Here is an 18033-nt window from a genome sequence, read left to right as displayed (position 1 = left end):
TGGTAGGGATGGCATCCCATATCTTTGACTCATGGTTGCTTGTATGGGTCCTGGCCATCCTTGCAGAGGTAGGCTTGAAGCAGGCAGCACCCTATAGCTTTGACTGAGTGTGTGCGGCAAGAAAAGCATCCCTGGTAGCTGCAGGAGGCTGCCCTTTTATTGCCTTCTGGGCAGGTTGAGTCCTGGCTGGAAGCCGAGGGGTTGCCAGGCTGAATGTCCTCTGGGGCAGCCACAGTTGTATGCTTCTGCCAGGCTCGGCCACTTGGTTTTGCCTGGAGGTGTCTCCTAGTGCGTACAGACCTCTCTTTTGCTGTTTGCTGACCACCATACCCTGGCCAAATCTCACTCATGCCTCCTCACCGACTCTGGGGAGCTATAAAATTGAGCTCAGTCTATATAGCAACATCTGTTTTGAGTTAGAAAGGTAGCTACTGAGAAGCAAGATCCTCTTCGGGTTAGACTGGGGGTTTCTGGCTGGATGTTTCTACAGTACTTTTGCTTGAATTTTTTCCCTTTTTTCTTGAGTTTTGTGTAAATTATTTATTTACCTCATGTGAAGTGTGTGAACTGTGCTAATGCCTTGGAGGAATTTTTCATTATTGCTGATAGCTGCCTCTTTAAAGGAGGGGAAAAATCAAACATGTCAGGGAGTGCAGAGAAAGAATATTTTGTGAAAAAAAAACAGTTGCCCTAATTTTGAACTTATTTTAGTGATGAACTTGTAAATTGTCAGGAAAAAGAAAAGCCTGAGTTACTGTCATAATGCAAAGAACTTCACATTTTAAAGATTTAATATAACCATTAAGGTGATTCAGAATTCTGATTTATTGTTTGTATTTGTAGGCCTGAAAAACAGTTTATATATATATATTTTTTTTTAATGATATCTATACACATATATTCTATTTCCCCTTCATTAGAGTCCTTATTTTGCTAAAATTTGGGGGTATACTTGTTTTATATTCATTCTAAACAGAAGGTTTAAGACAACTGACAGTAATGTTAAAGAAGTAGTATTTAAGTCAGTTAATTATTTTCAGATACAGTAGAGTCAGTAGTAAATTCTTAAACGCTGTTATGAAAAACTCAAATAATAATACTAGTACTTAATATTTACTATAGAAATGCATATTTGGGTCCATCTTCATTTAACTGTTTTGAAGATCACAGTATTTAAAATGTATTTGCTTTTCGAGTTCCCTAGTATAAAAGTGTCTAGACAGATGGAAGTTCAAAATGGATATATATAAAATTCCTGAATATGATGCTTTTGAGTGTCTTGTCTAGTCAGTAACTGTTTTGGGCAGTCAAACACTGGAACAGGTTGCCCAGAGAGCTTGTGGAGTGTGTTCAAAACATGACTGGACAGAGTCCTGAGCATCCTGCTGTGGCTGACCCTGCTTGAGCAGGGGCATTGGACTAAACGATCTCAAGGTGCTCCTTCCAACCTCAGCCCTTCTGTGATTTTGGGATTCGGTGCTCTTCGAAGAGGTGGAATCCAGGGTATATGCTGCAGTTTGAAAATACAGCGTGTATTTGAATTCTGAGAACTGTCTTTAGTTTCATTTCTTACCAAGCACAGTTTTTGTTTGGATTATTGTGAACAATAAGCTTCCCTTGTTTTTGTTTTCAGGTTTACTTTATTCAGCATGAATGCAGTCGTCATCTTCACTAAAAGGATGCTGTAGATGAACAAAATTGTTTCCTATATTCCTTTACAGGAGTGGTTTTTAGGTAAAGCATTATATGATGAAGAATCTACAATAATTCACCATTATGCCTTTGCTGAAAATCCTACAGTCTTTAAATTTCCAGATTTTGCTGCTGGTTGGGCACTTAGCATTCCACTTGTTAAAAAGTAAGAATTGAATTTTTAATCACTTCTTGTTTATTGATAGTAATTAAGAATGTTTAATTTGTACAATTTTTCTAGATGCTAATCAGCATTACTTTAATGAGTTATGATTTTGTATGGATTACTACAAAAGGTGTTCCTGCAGTACCTTTGCAGATCATTTCAATATGCAAAGTAAAATTTTAATTTTGGGCTGTCTTTGAATTAAAGCTGCTGATTGCAGCTTGGCTATGGCAGACAGTTTGGGGTGTACTCGACCAGTGCAGGCTGGCCTCTCGTGGATTTGACTTCAGAGCCTCCACTGAGCTTTTGCTGCTGCCACCTGTATTATCAGCATCCATGCCGATACGTGTAAGTCTGAGGGTCTGTGGTGCATAGCAAGACGTTCTACCAGGCAGAGCAACTAGCTCTGGGTATGCCTACATAGACTTGTGCTCCCACTATAAACTTACCCAGAAAATACTTCCGTGATAAAATTCTTTTTCTTCTTTATTCTACACATATTAACCATAATTATTGTAAATAAACATTTAAGAATTCATTAGTAGACAAGGGTACATAAATCTATTTCTGTATCATTGCTGTGCATGTGATTTATTTTGCTTCACTCTGCCAATCTAAAAGTTAATGTCATGTCAGCTAGTTAATATTTGTCCAGTACTAGTTGTTCAACTAGTTCAGTACCATCTCCCATAATTTTAAAAATGTGTTCTCCCCCAGATAGCAGTTTTATTCCTGGATTTTAGAGTGATCGCATTGCCCTCTCGAAGTGTTTCTCATGCTATAGAGACAACCTAGATGCTTGGTTTTTAAATGAGACTTGGAAAATTCATAGATTTCAGAAGTTGAATGCATCTTGCTGTAGCAAGGATTGATGTTTTCATAAATTGAAGGTGCCTAAATACTGTGCTTTGGAATACACAAAAAGAGAATATTGTCTGTAGTTTGAGATGCTGATCAATATTGAGCTTCAAACGCACTGCTGCTTTTAATCTGCTGAAAATGTTGTGCCAAACTCTCCATCTACTCCACATGAGAACTTTTGTCTTGGGCAGGAAGAATGTATCAAAATTTGTGTGCTGAAAGTCAATATTGACATCATCACATTGTGCTCAGATGAAAAAAAATGGTATGAAAAAGAAATATAAGTTGTTTCTTGAGGCAATAAATACAGAAGTGTGATTTATTTTTTTTCCCCCCACTTGTAAGATGGTCAATAACACCAGCCGCACTTTGCTACATACACGAGTGACTGATTTTTTTTTTTAATATTTTTTTTTGAGTAAATTTCTTCGTATTTTATTGTATAGGCTTGCAAAGAAGTTGAAAAGTGAACCACTCAAGTCAGACTTTACAATAGATTTAAAGCATGAGGTAAGCAGTGATGTGATGAAAAAAAAAGTCTCAAATCTGTATATGTGAATGGTGATAAACGATAATGGAAATAACAGATTTTTCTTAGACATTGCTAAAAAGTTTGACTGCAACGGCATGTTTAATTTCTCTCCCTTTTGAATATTGTAATACTTTCACAATATATTTCAAGCATAGACGAATTCATGAATAAAATTGCATTCATATAGGAATGGTTGTATACAGTAAGGTATCTTTTAAGGCTTGCTCTATAAAGGAGGAGAGACTTCCAATTCATGAAGCATAAGGACCAATGGGAGCCAATGGGGAGGCACCGTTAATACACGGCATAGGAATGCCGCCTGGAGAGCAGCGCAAAGTAATTACAGCTGCTGCAGCCAAGTCAGCGTCAACGAAGACACGGCTGAAGTGCCTCTATGCAAATGCACGGAGCATGGGGAACAAACAGGAGGAGCTAGAGATGTGTGCATGCCTCCAAGGCTACGATCTCATTGGCATGATACAAACTTGATGGGATGACTCCTGTGACTGGAGTGTTGGCATAGAAGGCTACAAGCTCTTCAGGAGAGACAGGCAAGGGAAACAAGGAGGCGGTGTTGCCTCATATGTCAGCGAGCAGCTGGAATGCACGGAGCTCAGCCTAAGGATGGATAAAGAGCCAACTGAGAGCCTATGGGTCAGGATTAAAGGAAAATTGGGAGCAGGGGACATTACAGTGGGGGTCTGCTGCAGACCACGCAACCAAGAAGACCGAGTGGATGAAGCCCTCGATAGACAGATAGGGGCGGCATCACGTTCACAGACCCTGGTTCTCACGCGTGACTTCAACCACCCTGACATCTGTTGGAAACTTAACACAGCCAGGTACAGGCAACCCAGGAGGTTCTTGGATTGCATTGAGGACAACTTCCTTCTCCAAGTGGTTGAGGAGCCGACGAGGACAGGAGCTATGCTGGACATTGTTCTTACCAACAAGGAGGGACTAGTAGACAGTGACAAACTCAAGGGTAGCCTGGGCTGTAGTGACCATGAAATGGTCAAGTTCAAGATCCTCAAGGCAGCGAGGAAGGTGCGCAGCAGGGTGACCACCCTTGACTTTGGGAGAGCTGACTTTGGCCTCTTGAAGAATCTGCTTGGTATGGTGCCATGGGATGAAGCACTGGAGGGAAGAGGGGTCCAAGAAAGTTGTTTAATATTCAAGGACCACCTTCTTCAAGCTCAGGAGCGATGCATCCCTACAAAGAGGAAGGCAGGCAGAAAAGCCAGGAGGCCTGCATGGATGAACAAGGAGCTCCTGGACGTGACCAAAAGGAAAAAGGAGGCCTATAGGGAGTGGAAACAGGGGCAGGTAGCCTGGGAGGAACACAGAGGAATCGTTCGAGCAAAGGGGTCCTTCTACAAAGGGGTTACAGCGGCAGTGGACAAGGGAGGATCAGCTGATGTCATCTACCTGGACTTGTGCAAAGCATTTGACACTGTCCCACGTGATATCCTGGTCTCTGAATTGAAGAGACATGGATTCAACAAATGGACCACTCGGTGGATAGAGAACTGGCTGGATGGTCGCACTCAAAGAGTTGCAGTCAACGGCTCGATGTCCAAGTGGAGAACAGTGACAAGTGGTTTTCCTCAGGGGTCGGTACTGGGACCTGTACTGTTCAACATCTTTGTCGGCGACATGGACGGTGGGGTCCAGTGCACCCTCAGCAAGTTTGCCAATGATACCAAGCTGTTTGGCGAGGTAGACACACTGGAGGGGAGGGATGCCATCCAGAGAGACGTGGACAGGCTGGAGAGGTGGGCCCAAGCCAACCTCATGCAGTTCAACAAGGCCAAGTGCAAGGTCTTATATGTGGGTCGGGGCAATCCCAAGCACAAATATAGGCTCGGCAGGGAACGGTTGGAGAGCAGCCCTGAGGAGAAGGACCTGGGTGTGCTGATTGACGAGAAGCTCAAAGTGAGCCAGCAGTATGCGATTGCAGCCCAGAAGGCCAACCATATCCTGGGCTGCATCAGAAGTGTGGCCAGCAGGTCAAAGGAGGTGATTCTGCCCCTCTACTCTGCTCTGGTGAGACCCCACGTGGAGTACTGCATCCAGCTCTGGAGTCCCCAACATAAGAAGGACACGGACCTGCTGGAGCGTGTCTAGAGGAGAGCTACGAGGATGATCCAAGGGCTGGAACAGCTCTCCTATGAGGAGAGGCTGTGTGAGTTGGGGCTGTTCAGCCTGGAGAAGAGAAGGCTCCAGGGAGATCTTATTGCGGCTTTCCAGTACCTAAAGGGGGCCGACAGGAGAGTGGGGGAAGGACTTTTTACTAGGGCATGTAGTGATAGGATGAGGGGGAATGGCGTTAAACTGGAAGAGGACAGGTTCAGATTAATCATTAGGAAGAAGTTTTTCACTCTGAGGGTGGTGGGGCACTGGGAGAGGTTGCCCAGAGAGGTTGTTGAGGCCCCATCCCTGGAGGTGTTCAAGGCCAGGCTGGACATGGCCTTGGGCAACGTGGTCTAGTGGGAGGTGTCCCTGCCTATGGCAGGGGGGTTGGAACTCAATGATCTTCAAGGTCCTTTCCAACCTAAACCATTCCATGATTCTATGATTCTATAAGCTAACATGAATAGTATCTCAGATAGCAGCCAGCTTCAGTCACTTTCTAAATCAGACTCTAAGGCTGAATATGATGAAGTTTGGATTAAATAGTGTGAGGAACCCAACTGTTGTGTTACCAACCAACTCTGCAACTTTTGGCATGGAAGTTGAGAATTTTTTTTTTTTGCCTCTGGTTTGCAACAATTTTAAAAGGTAGCCACTAGGTCTTTCGGACAGTAAGTGAGTGGACTGAAAGGAACATGAGAAGAAAGGAGTGGGGGGATCTGAAAGAATATCAGTGCTACTTTTTCTGTAACTTTTTTATTTTTTCTATCTTCAAAATGTTTGTGCATCCCAGGGTTTTATATTGTCACCAAAATGAACTTCTGAACCAGAGTATAAGGGGAGGATGAATCTGGAATACACTTGCTGATTTTTGGCCTGAAATTATGAGTGACATTGAACTCATTTTAATTTTTTTAAAACTCCTGAAAGTCAGCTATAAATTGTGGTTCTGACCCAGAAAAAAACAAATAAACAAAACAAAAATACCCACACCTTACTTAAAACTACTGCTGCTGTTCCAGATCTTTGTTCTGTAATGTTTATAAACCTCCTCATTTCCAACATAAATCTACAGTGTATTTATAGAGTATAAATACACTGTAGCATATCTAAATGAATTTGGTCTTGTGCCAACACTATTCTTTGACATAGTTTCCCCTCCTTGACTGATGTATTTCTTAAAAGCAATTGGACCCCTTTCGGGTTTCATTTTGCTACATGAAACAAGCCAACAAGCTGTTTCTTTCCTCTTGTTAATTTTTCTAAATGCAAGACCTTGGGCTTCACACTGTTAATCTTCTTTTTGGAAGTTATCTCAAAGTCATTCGTATATTCCCAATATTCCAGTCTACCTCAGCACCGACAAAGCCTCTAAAAATAGTGTAATTAAAAAAAAAATAAAAATCATTAGCAGACATTTCTTTTATGTGCCACAGATTGCTTAATGAAAAACAATTGATCATTTGACTGGCTAAATTACTTCCATGCACTTCTTATTCTATTCGTAGTTCTTTGCAGGTTTAATTTCAAATTTATTGCCATTGATAACCTACTTCAGCCCTGTAGTTATTCTTTCTGCACAGTCCTGTGTCTCCCTAGAGGCGGTTCCATTCCCCCTCATTTATTTTATAAATCACTGTCTTCTCCTTCTTAAATCATTTTTATCTCTATGTCCTTCTTGTGTGAATCAAAGATTGACAACAAATCAAAGGATATAACCTGTGATCTTTAATGATTGTGTATAATGTTTAAATTTATGAAGGATGATAAATGTTTTAAGAAATGCTTTAGTTTGACAGGGTCGTAATAACATGTGTCTCTAATCTTTTGTACTTTATTGTGCTCTGTATCAGGTTTTCTTAACCCTACTACTTTCCAAGTTCCTATTTCTTACATGCATAATATTTATATAACTTTCCATCTGGAAGGCCTATCTTGCAAATATGGTAAAGGATTTTTGTCATGCTGCTGCTCATTTGTAGAGTGTTTTTTAGACTTTTTGCAACTGCACAGTTTATAGCATATTGCCTGATGCTTGTTCAAAACTGGAAGCAAGTAACGAATTTCTTGTATATCTAACATTAGATCTGAACTAGGGCTAAGAATAAGAATATCTTTTGTCTATTTATTGTAAATCCATTTCCACTGTTTTCAGAACAGTCTGTCATCCTGTTCTATAACCCAAAATGGCACTCTAACCTCACTTCTGAAATAAGATAGCTTCACACCATTCTAAGGCTTTCTATTGAAGATTTCATTGTTCAGTGGAAAATCTTAGCACATTATGAACCTTCATAAATAATTCATGTCAAGTTACAATTGTTAAATATTCTTTGTGCTGCAAGAGCATTTCTTCTTTGTTGTTTCATGCGATAGACATTAATTCTGAATAGCTGAATTCTGAATGAATAGAATCTTAAAATGTACTGGGAACTCATTAGAAATCCCACCCCTTGCTGTTATGTGGTCTTCCAGCTACAAGGCGGGATCAAGAACCACTTACATCCCATAATACGAACGTGGTGACAAGGCAAGACGAAATAACCTTGGAGATGTATGTGTGTTCATTGGCTGCTCCTTACCACGAGCATCTGTTACATGTCATTTCCATGCTTCTCCTCTACCCGAAGCACTATCAACAGTATTTGTCTTAACTGCAGCTCATGCCTATGCATTTTCTTCCTTATAGAGTGGTCTTTCCCTTTAGTACTTGGTTGAACTCATCTGTAATGCTAAGATCATCTGTGTTTTCAGAACCGTTGCTAAAACAGCAAATAAACAGACCACCTCATAATGGTGAGAATAAGATAAATTAGAACTTGCAAACTACAAAATTCGTTGTATTAAAAGAACCTGCAGCTGAGTTACAGTGGTTTAGCAAGTGACTTATCAGCTGAGCAGTCATAGTGACCATGTTTGTACTCACAGCTCCCAGACATCTCCATCTGCTCAATTACAGGGAAAAATACAGTAATGTAAAGTCTTTTCAGTGCAATTAAACTAAATGTTTTTACTTTGCAGTTGAGGTGGTCTAAAAGCACATGTGTAGTTACGACAGCCCAGTTACAATCAGCAACTTGCTTAAAAGTTATCAGTTATTTTTGTTCTAGTATGTGACTGTACCCTATCGAAAATTTTTCAAATCTGGAAGCATAAGTTTGAAAAATATGGTTGTATTCTCAAGCTTGCCCCCAGTCCTAATGGGGCCTGTAACAAACTGGCACTTTTATTCCCTCTAAGTTCCAGAAATGGCTGCGTACAGGTAATTGGGATTTTCTGAGGATGTTGAGACCCAAGTGAGATGGGCAGGAAAATTAATCATCTGTACCTTAGAAGTCTGAAACTGGTTTGGTGACTTGGGCTTGTCCAGACCATGCTTAATGCTCTTGGTTTGCGCTGAGTTCTTCCTGAACACTGGGGAGAAGGAAATATTATGCCCTCTTAATAATAGCTTAATGATCACATTATTTGCTAAAAGAGGAGCTGAATTCTGGCCCCAAGAGGATTTAAAGCTAACAGTTCCTAAGTAGACATAAAGCAGTGAAAAGGAGACTCATTTTCATTGCCTCTGGTGTGTGCTGGCTCTAGTCCTATATTCCAGTGAGGGACTTAACTTCTCTTGCATGCAAGAGTCAATAGGAATATGTGTAAATAACATGGGAAACAGGAAACAGAACCCAGGACTGATTTTCCTTCCTTGGAGGAGTGCCATTCACCCTGTGCAGTAGAATCAGGTTCCCCTTCGCTACTCTATCTTGTTGGTTCCATGAAACTTACTTTTGCACAGTAACCCAGTTTCATGAGATAGAATGGAGAGTCTCTGTCCCAGAAATATCTATGGTTTGTTAGTGTAGGCACCCTTTTGAAAACTAGAAGCTGTAACTTCTGTCTGAGTTAGGCAGAAGCAAACCTAGAACCCAGACCTCCTACATCTTCAGTATATGCTTAAACATCTCTTGTCCAAAGATGCTTTCACATCTTTGGCCTATCAAGAAAGACTAAGCGTTCAGAATCAGGAATGTATGGCAGTGCAGCTGGGAAGCTCTGGATCCACATACTTACTGAGATACTGTTTTCTGCCTTTTAGGTTTTTAAGAATTTCATGTTGTTCTTACAAATTTCTGAACAGTTTCATATGAAATGAAGTTAATGTTTTAAATGGTATGAGGTAAGCATCCAGCATAGAACTTTCCTGCCTGAATACTTAGTCTGGCAAAGTTATAAACAGTGTAAAATATTGCAATAGAAATGTTGGGCAAGTCTAAGCATTCTTGACGTGTTGTGAAGTACAGATTGAAATATTAGTTTCATTATAAATTGAATGTAAATACAAAAGGGTGGGTTTATCTTCTTCAGACACCACTAGTTTGCTCTTTCCTTTTTCTCTGTAAATTTTAGTTGGCTTTTTTTTCGTTGTTGTTGTTTTTAAAATGGACAAGAGTCTACTATAGGATGTCGTATCTATTACATTATCCTTCATAGTATTTTACAGCTTCTCAGAGTTTCATTGCTGATTTTGAGCATTTTAAATTGTCACCAGAGAATGGGTCTATTTTGAAAAGCTGAAAATTGCCACGTAAGATGAAACAGGCCTAGCTATTCCAAATTATCAAAATAATTTAAAAAGAGCAAAACAATAAGGATTTTTGTTTCCTTTAAAAGAAGGTGTAAATATTCACTCTGCCACTTATAAAAGCTAAAGATGAGTTCTTTTGATGTGTTTAAGTATATGAAACTAACTGTGATTCTGTGAAACAAATTTTAAAACTTGTCTGTCTATAGAATTTCTTTCATAGCAAAAAGTTACATGTTGGCTCTAGAAAAGTGAGCAAGAAGTAAGGTATGCAGCTAGTTCATCAACTAAGGAACAAATCTTCTACAGCATCCCGTATTTTTCAGTTTTCCTATAAAGTTAGTCATGTAATATGATTTCTTTGAATGCCCAGACAACTTTTATCCGGTTTCATTACTGACATAAATGTTTTCTGTTTTGATAGATTGCCCTGTATATTTGGCAGAAAGGAGAAGGACCACATCTTACTCCAGTGCCTGAGTTCTGCACAGATGATGTGAACTCGTATAACGTTGATCATTGTGCAACAACGTTCAGTAATTTTCTGCCACTTTGTGTAAGTACCATATTTTAAAAGCCATTTGCTTAGTAAAGGTAAAACTAAAATCCGTTAATACTTTACTTTAAAAATCTCAAACCTTAAGTAAGTATTTTTCAATAAGTTAAAAAAAAAAAAAGGTTGTTCTGGCATTTATCTATTTTTGGATATGGTTTCAGCCTTCTGTGGCACAGGATATTTCCTGGCAAACAAATATTGTGTATGCTTTAATGCATCTTTCTACCACAATGTTTGAGCAGCCCATGGTCTATAAAGTATTTCTCCTTACATTTCTGTGAGATACTGAAGTATAATCTTTTTTTTTTTTCACAGATGGGAATCTAAAACTTGTTGAGGTTAAAGATAAAATGTAACATAGCATTTGGTGCATTAAAGTACAACCCATCTCGTCCACCTCTAGGAGAATACATTTATGATAATATGGGTTAACTGTTGCTAGAGGCCAAAAAGTGTCCCATGCTTTCAGGACAGCAAAATTCTAGGTGCAAAAAAGGAAAAGAAATAAAAAAGGTTAAATGATTTTATTACATTTGAGAAAATTCAAAGATTTCTGCTGTGTAGAATTTAAGCTGCTTTTTCCAAGTATGATATAGTTCAACATGTTCTCATAGTGATTAATTTCAAAGAAATTAAGAAAACATTCTTTTTCAGATGAATCATTCTTAATTCAACAAGTTCTACTATTCATTCTCTTTTCCTAATGCTATGTGTTTTAGTTCAGGTTAGAATGGAAAATAGAAATGGAAAAAGTATTTCAGTAATATTTTTTCAGGAATATTAAACCACTAGTGACCTGTTTTTCAAGAGACAAAAATGTACTTTCTACTATATTACTGGTACGCTATTCTACTTGATATGCTATACAACAGAAAAGGTATTTTCTGTTTTATTGTATGTATGAACATACATATCCTATAAAATGTTACAGGCAGAGCCTGCAATTACAAAATTCTTCTTTGTTCTGTTCAAATAGGGAGAGCCAGTGAAAAAGGAAGATGTCTTTGTTGCTGTAAAAACATGTCAGAAATTTCATGGAGACAGAAGTAAGTTGTTGGTTTGTCAAGGGAGTAGTTCTATGCAATATAGTTTATGAAATTAACATTTAAAAAACAAGCTGATCTGTGCTCTCTCGTTAGCTCTTTGGGACTAAATGTTTGCAAAATCCACTGGGAAACATGAAAGCTTCAGAACTTAAACAGCTTATTCTTTACATTGAATTTGCTATTCCGAGTTCTTCAGGAGTGCTGAAAAATGTTTAAAACGAAAAGTTGTGGTTGTTTGATGTGTCATCATTGGTGATTGGCACAAATCTTGAAATGGAATACCTAAATTAAAAATTAAAAATATGCATAAAGTTAGCTTATATTATTGCAAATTGGAGCTGTTGCAATATTAATTAATGTAGCAGCTATTGATATCCTTCAGTGTGTTTCCCCCAGATAATTGGTACAGTTCTATTCCTTGTACTAGCAGTGACAATTGTGTAGCTGTATGGTGGCTGATTTAGAAAATTGAACAAGCTGAAAGCTCTTTCCCCTCCTCCTTCATTTTGTCCTGCCCTCCCCACCGGTAAAAGATTGAACAGCTTACGCTGTCATATTGCTTCTATCTATTGTAACCCTATGCAATTGGACATGCATAGGTGTTCTATAATGCTTGGAATGGGAAATTTCTTGGAATGCGAAATTTTGTCTCTTGTAGAAACCTGGTCATCTGTAGTACTTGTCCAAGACATGGGCCATATCAAGAGTCTCCCAAGTGTGCAACACTGTAGCACGTTTCATCTGGAAATTGTAGTGTTATACAAGTAATCATAGTCACCATGAAAATATGACCATGATGTCCATGATAAAAACAACAACTGAAAAAAAACTAGCACAGCCCAACAAGATATGTCCAGGGAATATTAACTTCCTTCTCAGAGGCACAGAAAATAAAGATACAGAGAGACACTCAGCTTCAGCTAATACACAATAAGGCTCATCTAAGTTGAGGTAGGTGCAATGTCTACAGAACTTGGAAGGAAAAAGATCCAAATCCACTGGTTTAACAGAAGGCACTCTGCCAACTTGATGCCACCTACCAGTCCATTCTAGTTTACTTCTAGGCGTTTGTTTATAAGGAAATTCCAGAATGCATTTATTTCCAGGAATTTACTTGAATTTTGTGTGCCCTTGAATACTCCAGGATGAAGATAAAAGCTCTTTTGTTAACTAAGTTCCCCTTTGCTAATGCATCCAAAACTGTGGGTTCTGTCACTTCTAAATTTAAACTATTTGCCAGTTGCTGGGTTTTTTTCTTCAAAGTATGACTTACGGAATTTTTTTCATTATGATACTGCACTTAATGAAGGCGCATTTCTAGTATTTTGATCACCTAATCATTAGGATACATTTAAAGTAGCTTTTGACAAAACAAAATTGACTGTCCTGTAACTGGAGTTCACTGAAGAGTTCTCCTTTCTGGATCCATGTTTATTTTCTTACATCAAAATTAAAACCAAAAAAACCCTAAACCTAGGAAGTCAGAAAAGAACAAACATAAGGCTTCAAAAAGATAGTGCAAAAATCCTTCAAGAAACACCTGTTGAAGACTGAGGAAAATTCTTGAACTTTCCTCACAGCTTCCAGTGTTGTGCAATAGAGGATAATCTTACTCAAGATTTTGAAAGATTAATGGATGCCAACTTCAGAGAGCTCCTTTTACCTGGTAAGTCATTTTTTATTGTATGTCAAAAACTACATTAGTTCAACATTGAGGATTGGAATTCGATGTGCAAAAGCAGCTAAATTTTACTTCAGAATTTACTTCAGATACAACTTGCATTCTTACAAATACCGTATATGGTTGTATAAGAAAAGTTCAAGACTGCAAACATCCATCAAGGATCTAGAAGTAGCACAAATAAATTATAATTAAGAACTTAAAGCTGACCCTCTGTAAGTATCTCTTTAGTGCAGTATTAAAACTTCAGTGTGATCACAAGTATTACTACATATTGATAAATATTTGCATCAACAGCTAGTCAGAAACTTCAAATAGTTGTTGTTTCTTTGGAACATAGGAGTTTTTAGAGATTACGAAGTATTGTGGGATTCAGTTTACAGTAGGCATTAGTCTGGATGGTGACACTTCCATCAAAACAAGCAAGGAAAAGAGAAATACACTTTAGCTAGTAGCCCTCTTGTTAGACCACTTAAGTGAGGTGAGACTCAGGTCCTTGCTTCAATGAACTTTTTTCATTTATACAAAAAAGTGAGACTCTACTGGAGAAATCGAGAGGCTCAGTCTGTAATAGCAAATAGTTCTGTATGTTAAAGAACCCTACTGAGGTTGAGGTCCTTGGCTGGAGGAAGGTGAAACAGCCTTTACAGGTGCGTCTCTTCTGCCAGGTGAAGGTTGGAAGTATTTTTGTTTAGCTGTGACATTTACATATTGGGGCCTTTCTGAAAGTTTTCTGAATTTGTTCTTCTGAGAAACATGTTTGAAATAGAACATTTCCACAAAATAAGAAAATAATTTCCTGACTACTTGGGTTCTACTTGTTTTTTTTTTTATTCTATTTGGAAAAAAAAAAGTTAACGTGTCATTCTCTGTCAATTAATGCATGATTGTGCAGTTGTTTTATGACGTAATGCGACTTCTTAGTACGTAGAAGTTAGAGTTAATGTATTGTGAAATTCATGGCTTTGCATTTCAAAACACCACTGTCATGTTGTATGAACATATTTTTTGTACATAATTCCCTTTGGATTTTCTAATGCAAAAATTTGCAAAAATTCATTTTAGTCTTATCAAACTATTGGTCTCTCAAGAATAATAAATCTTACAAGTGTCTGTGTCATCAGAGCGGAGGAAAGTGAGCAAGTGGGTAGGCAACAAACACCAAATTAGGTGATGGGTGATTCCAGCAAGGTGCTAAAATGAGTTGTTCACAAGCATCATAGTTATATAGCAACAATGGGAAATTATGTAAATCCTTCTTCCATTTAAAGAACTAACTACTACTAATGAGACCTACCGGATGGTGTCAAAGAACATAAAGCAGACAAAAAGCGATAGCAGAATGCACGATGTTTCAGAGTAGTTGTTAATATAAGTCCTGACCATATAATTTTTAAAATTGAAAAAAGTAATTGATTTTAACCTGATCATTTTCTTCCAAACATTCTGCAGGTGTTCAGCTTTTTTGTGTTACCCATAATTTATTCACTTCTGGATATAATGTAAACATTTATAGCATAATTATTAGCATTTTTTATGATCAATTTTACATGTTTATGTCAAATGGCAAACTAATAAGAAAAGGATTGCTCTTGTAGAGAAGCATTAAGCGGTCCTCCTTTGAAAAGAATCTCCATGGGATAAAAATTGATTGTATGATATTTATAAATGTCCTTCTGTTATTGTGCCTGCAGAGACAGGTGGTTTTGAGCATTAGCATCACATTGCTGTCAGATATGATGTATATAACACAGTGTAGTATTTCAAAAGGTGCTTTTGGTCTGTTTCTGGTTCAGAAAATTTTACATGCTGTACAGTTGGATGTGCTGTTTTTAAAATGTGACAGTTTCAATACTGGAAGAATGATTGATCTCTGATAGCGTTCATGCTGATGTGTGCTATAAAGTACAATTGCAAGTGTGAAAGTAATGAATTCCATATTTTGGTTAGCATAAATTTAAACATCACAGTTTTCAATGTAATATAAATGAAACTATAGTCATATTTTAAAAGAAAACTTATTACTATATAAATAAAACTGCCCTGACTGGCTTTCATAAAAATGTGAAATTGTTTCTCTCTAAATATTGTAGGAAAGAAAAAAGAATGAACATTTAGAACTATGATGCTATATTTGAAACAGCATTTTCATTACCATGTGAAGGAATATGTCAGTTAACAAGGTGCATAAATGTTTTGATCAGGTACTTATTTTAAACAAAGTTATGTTCCAATGTCAATAATTGTTTTGCAGTACCAGTTGTAAAGCAGACTTGGGAAAGAGAAGCTGCCCTTATTGAATACTACAGTGATTATGCAGACATCTCCATTCCTACTATAGATTTAGGCATACCTAATACTGACAGAGGTGAGCTATTGACTCTTGGTGTCAGTTTTGCACAAATAACTGTCTGAAGATGGTAAGTTTTATGGACGATAAGTATATTTCATGGATAGTATATCGTTTAGAAATTTTGTATTTCTGTAGCACCTTTGTGCAGCCTGAACTAGAAGAATGCTTTTGCCACACAGGAAGTGGATGGAGAGGACAGTTCGCCTGTGCAGGTAGAATGTACTTTTTAGCAGAAACCTAAATACTGTGAGTATGAAAGCATGATACGCTGATATACTCCAAGAGAAAAAAATTGGCGTTATTACTCTGGGTCAGAGTAATAATTCTTGAGTTATTGACTATCTTGAGGCAAGATCGTCAATAGTAGCAGAAGTCATAGCTTTATGTCAAAAGACCTCGAACAGTGCTTGCTGGTTACTGAGCATACACTATCTGCAATATGGTATTCAAATATTATGTACTTCTGCCTAGTATGTCTTGATTTAAGCACAAAAACTAAATGTTAAGATTGGAAAATATGTTAGTGCCAAATAATGTGGTTTTAAAGTAATTTAGATTATGGTTGAATAGAAAAAAGGCTATGGATATGATTGCTTCCATGAGGTTATTAATTTTAGTTTTTCTTTCATGTGATCTGTTGTTCTTAGGCTTATAGTTTCTGCTACATGCTATTACCTTCTGAACTAGAGGTGTCAAAGCTATAGCCTATTAGCTTTATCTGGCCCACTAGGTCGCTTGTTCTGATCATAGAATCATAGAATGGTTAGAGCTGGAAGAGACTTTAGAGATCATCTGCTTCCATCCCCCGCCTGCATAGGCAGGGTCACTTTCCACTAGAACAGGTTACTCAAAGCCCCATCCAACCTGGCCTTGAACACCTCCAGGGATGGGGCATCCACACTTCCCTGGGCAACCTGTTCCAGTGCCTCACCACCCTCACAGTAAAGAAGTTCTTCCTAGCATCTAATCTAAATCTACCCTCTTCCAGGTTAAAACCATTACCCCTCATCCTATCACTACATGCCCCTATGAAGAGTCCCTCTCCATCTTTCCTGTAGGCCCTTTTTAGGTACTGGAAGGCTGCTATAAGGTCTCCCTGGAGCCTTCTGTTCTCCAGGCTGAACAAGCCCAACTCTCTCAGCCTGTCTTCATAGGAGAGGTGCTCCAGCCCTTTGATTATATTCGTGGCCCTCCTCTGGACCCACTCCAACAGGTCCATGTCCTTCGTATGTTGGGGGCTCCAGAGCTGAATGCAGTGTTCCAGGTGAGGCTTCACCAGAGCGGAGTAGAGGGGGAGAATTACCTCCCTTGACCTGCTAGCCACGCTTCTTTTGATGCAACCCAGGATGCAGTTTGCTTTCTGGGCTGCAAGCGCACATTGCTGGGTCATGTTGAGCTTCTCGTCAGCCAACACCCCCAGCTCCTTTCTCCTTAGGGCTGCTCTCAACCCATTCTCCACCCTGCCTGTATCTGTGCTTGGGGTGGCCACGACCCACATGCAGGACCTTCCGCTTGGTCTTGTTGAATTTCATGAGGTTTGCACAGGCCCACCAGATCCCTGTCCAGGTCCTTCTGGATGGCATCCTTTCCCTCCATCATGTCGACTGCACCATGCAGCTTGGTGTTATTGGCAAACTTGCTGAGGGTGCACTCCATCCCAACATCCATGTCACCAACAAAGATGTTAAACACTGCCGGTCCCAGTACCGACCCCCAAGGAACAGCACTTGTTACTGGTCATCACTTGGACATGAGCCATTGACTGCAAGTCTTTAAGTGCAGCCATCCAGCCAATTCCTTATCCTCCAAGTGGTCCATTCATCAAATCCATGTCTCTCCAATTTAGAGACAAGGGTGTTGTGTAGGACGGTGTCAAATGCTTTGCTGATCTCTGGCTTATTTCCAACTGCCCTGGTTTTTTCTTATCTAGAGGATCTATTAGAGGTGGAGAGACAATAGGCAGACATTTCCATTTGCATAGGTGCAGTGTGACATGTGCAGTTTGTGAGTGTTTTCAGGATGCAGCAGACCTGCTGGACATATGTGGATCATCTGTAGAAGCTGTGCCCAGTAGTTCTAGTCACACCAGGGGGAAGGGGCCTTCTACATTTGGCCTTTGAGCATTGCTTTGGGGAGCAGTGGCATTCTACTGCTGTGAGCTACTGGCATTCTAAACTAAACAAATTTTGCTGAGTTTGCTCTAACACTATTTTTGTCCATCTTTGTGATGGACTGTAATACAGAAATCTTGATTTTAATTTTGTAAATATTCATACATCAGTCTGCATTGAGTTCATGGTTTCACAAAATCAGCAAAGCCAGGACTTCATTCATTTCTTAAGCAGAGAGTTACTGCATTTTCTCAAAAAAAAAATTTTAACTGGAAGTAACTTCAAATATAGTATCCTATCCTTATTTTTTAATGGTTGTTCTGTAATTG

General features: G+C 38.8%; 1 protein-coding gene across 1 annotated transcript in view; it reads left to right on the top strand.

Annotated features, from left to right (window-relative positions):
• B3GLCT (beta 3-glucosyltransferase) overlaps window positions 1-18033 on the top strand; it is a gene marked incomplete at its 5' end in the record, with an annotated part of 70252 nt that overhangs the window by 43456 nt on the left and 8763 nt on the right. The window contains 5 exons of the mRNA XM_082498653.1: window positions 1722-1858; window positions 3166-3229; window positions 10382-10513; window positions 11490-11559; window positions 15495-15608. Coding sequence (XP_082354779.1) covers window positions 1722-1858; window positions 3166-3229; window positions 10382-10513; window positions 11490-11559; window positions 15495-15608 — 517 coding nt within the window. The remainder of the gene's footprint in view (window positions 1-1721; window positions 1859-3165; window positions 3230-10381; window positions 10514-11489; window positions 11560-15494; window positions 15609-18033) is intronic.

This window comes from Vanellus vanellus (genome assembly GCF_965231255.1).
Source record: "Vanellus vanellus genome assembly, chromosome: 1".
Lineage (NCBI taxonomy): Eukaryota > Metazoa > Chordata > Aves > Charadriiformes > Charadriidae > Vanellus > Vanellus vanellus.
The sequence above is the reverse complement of the archived record's forward strand: the minus strand, read 5'-3'. Positions and strand labels throughout refer to the sequence as shown.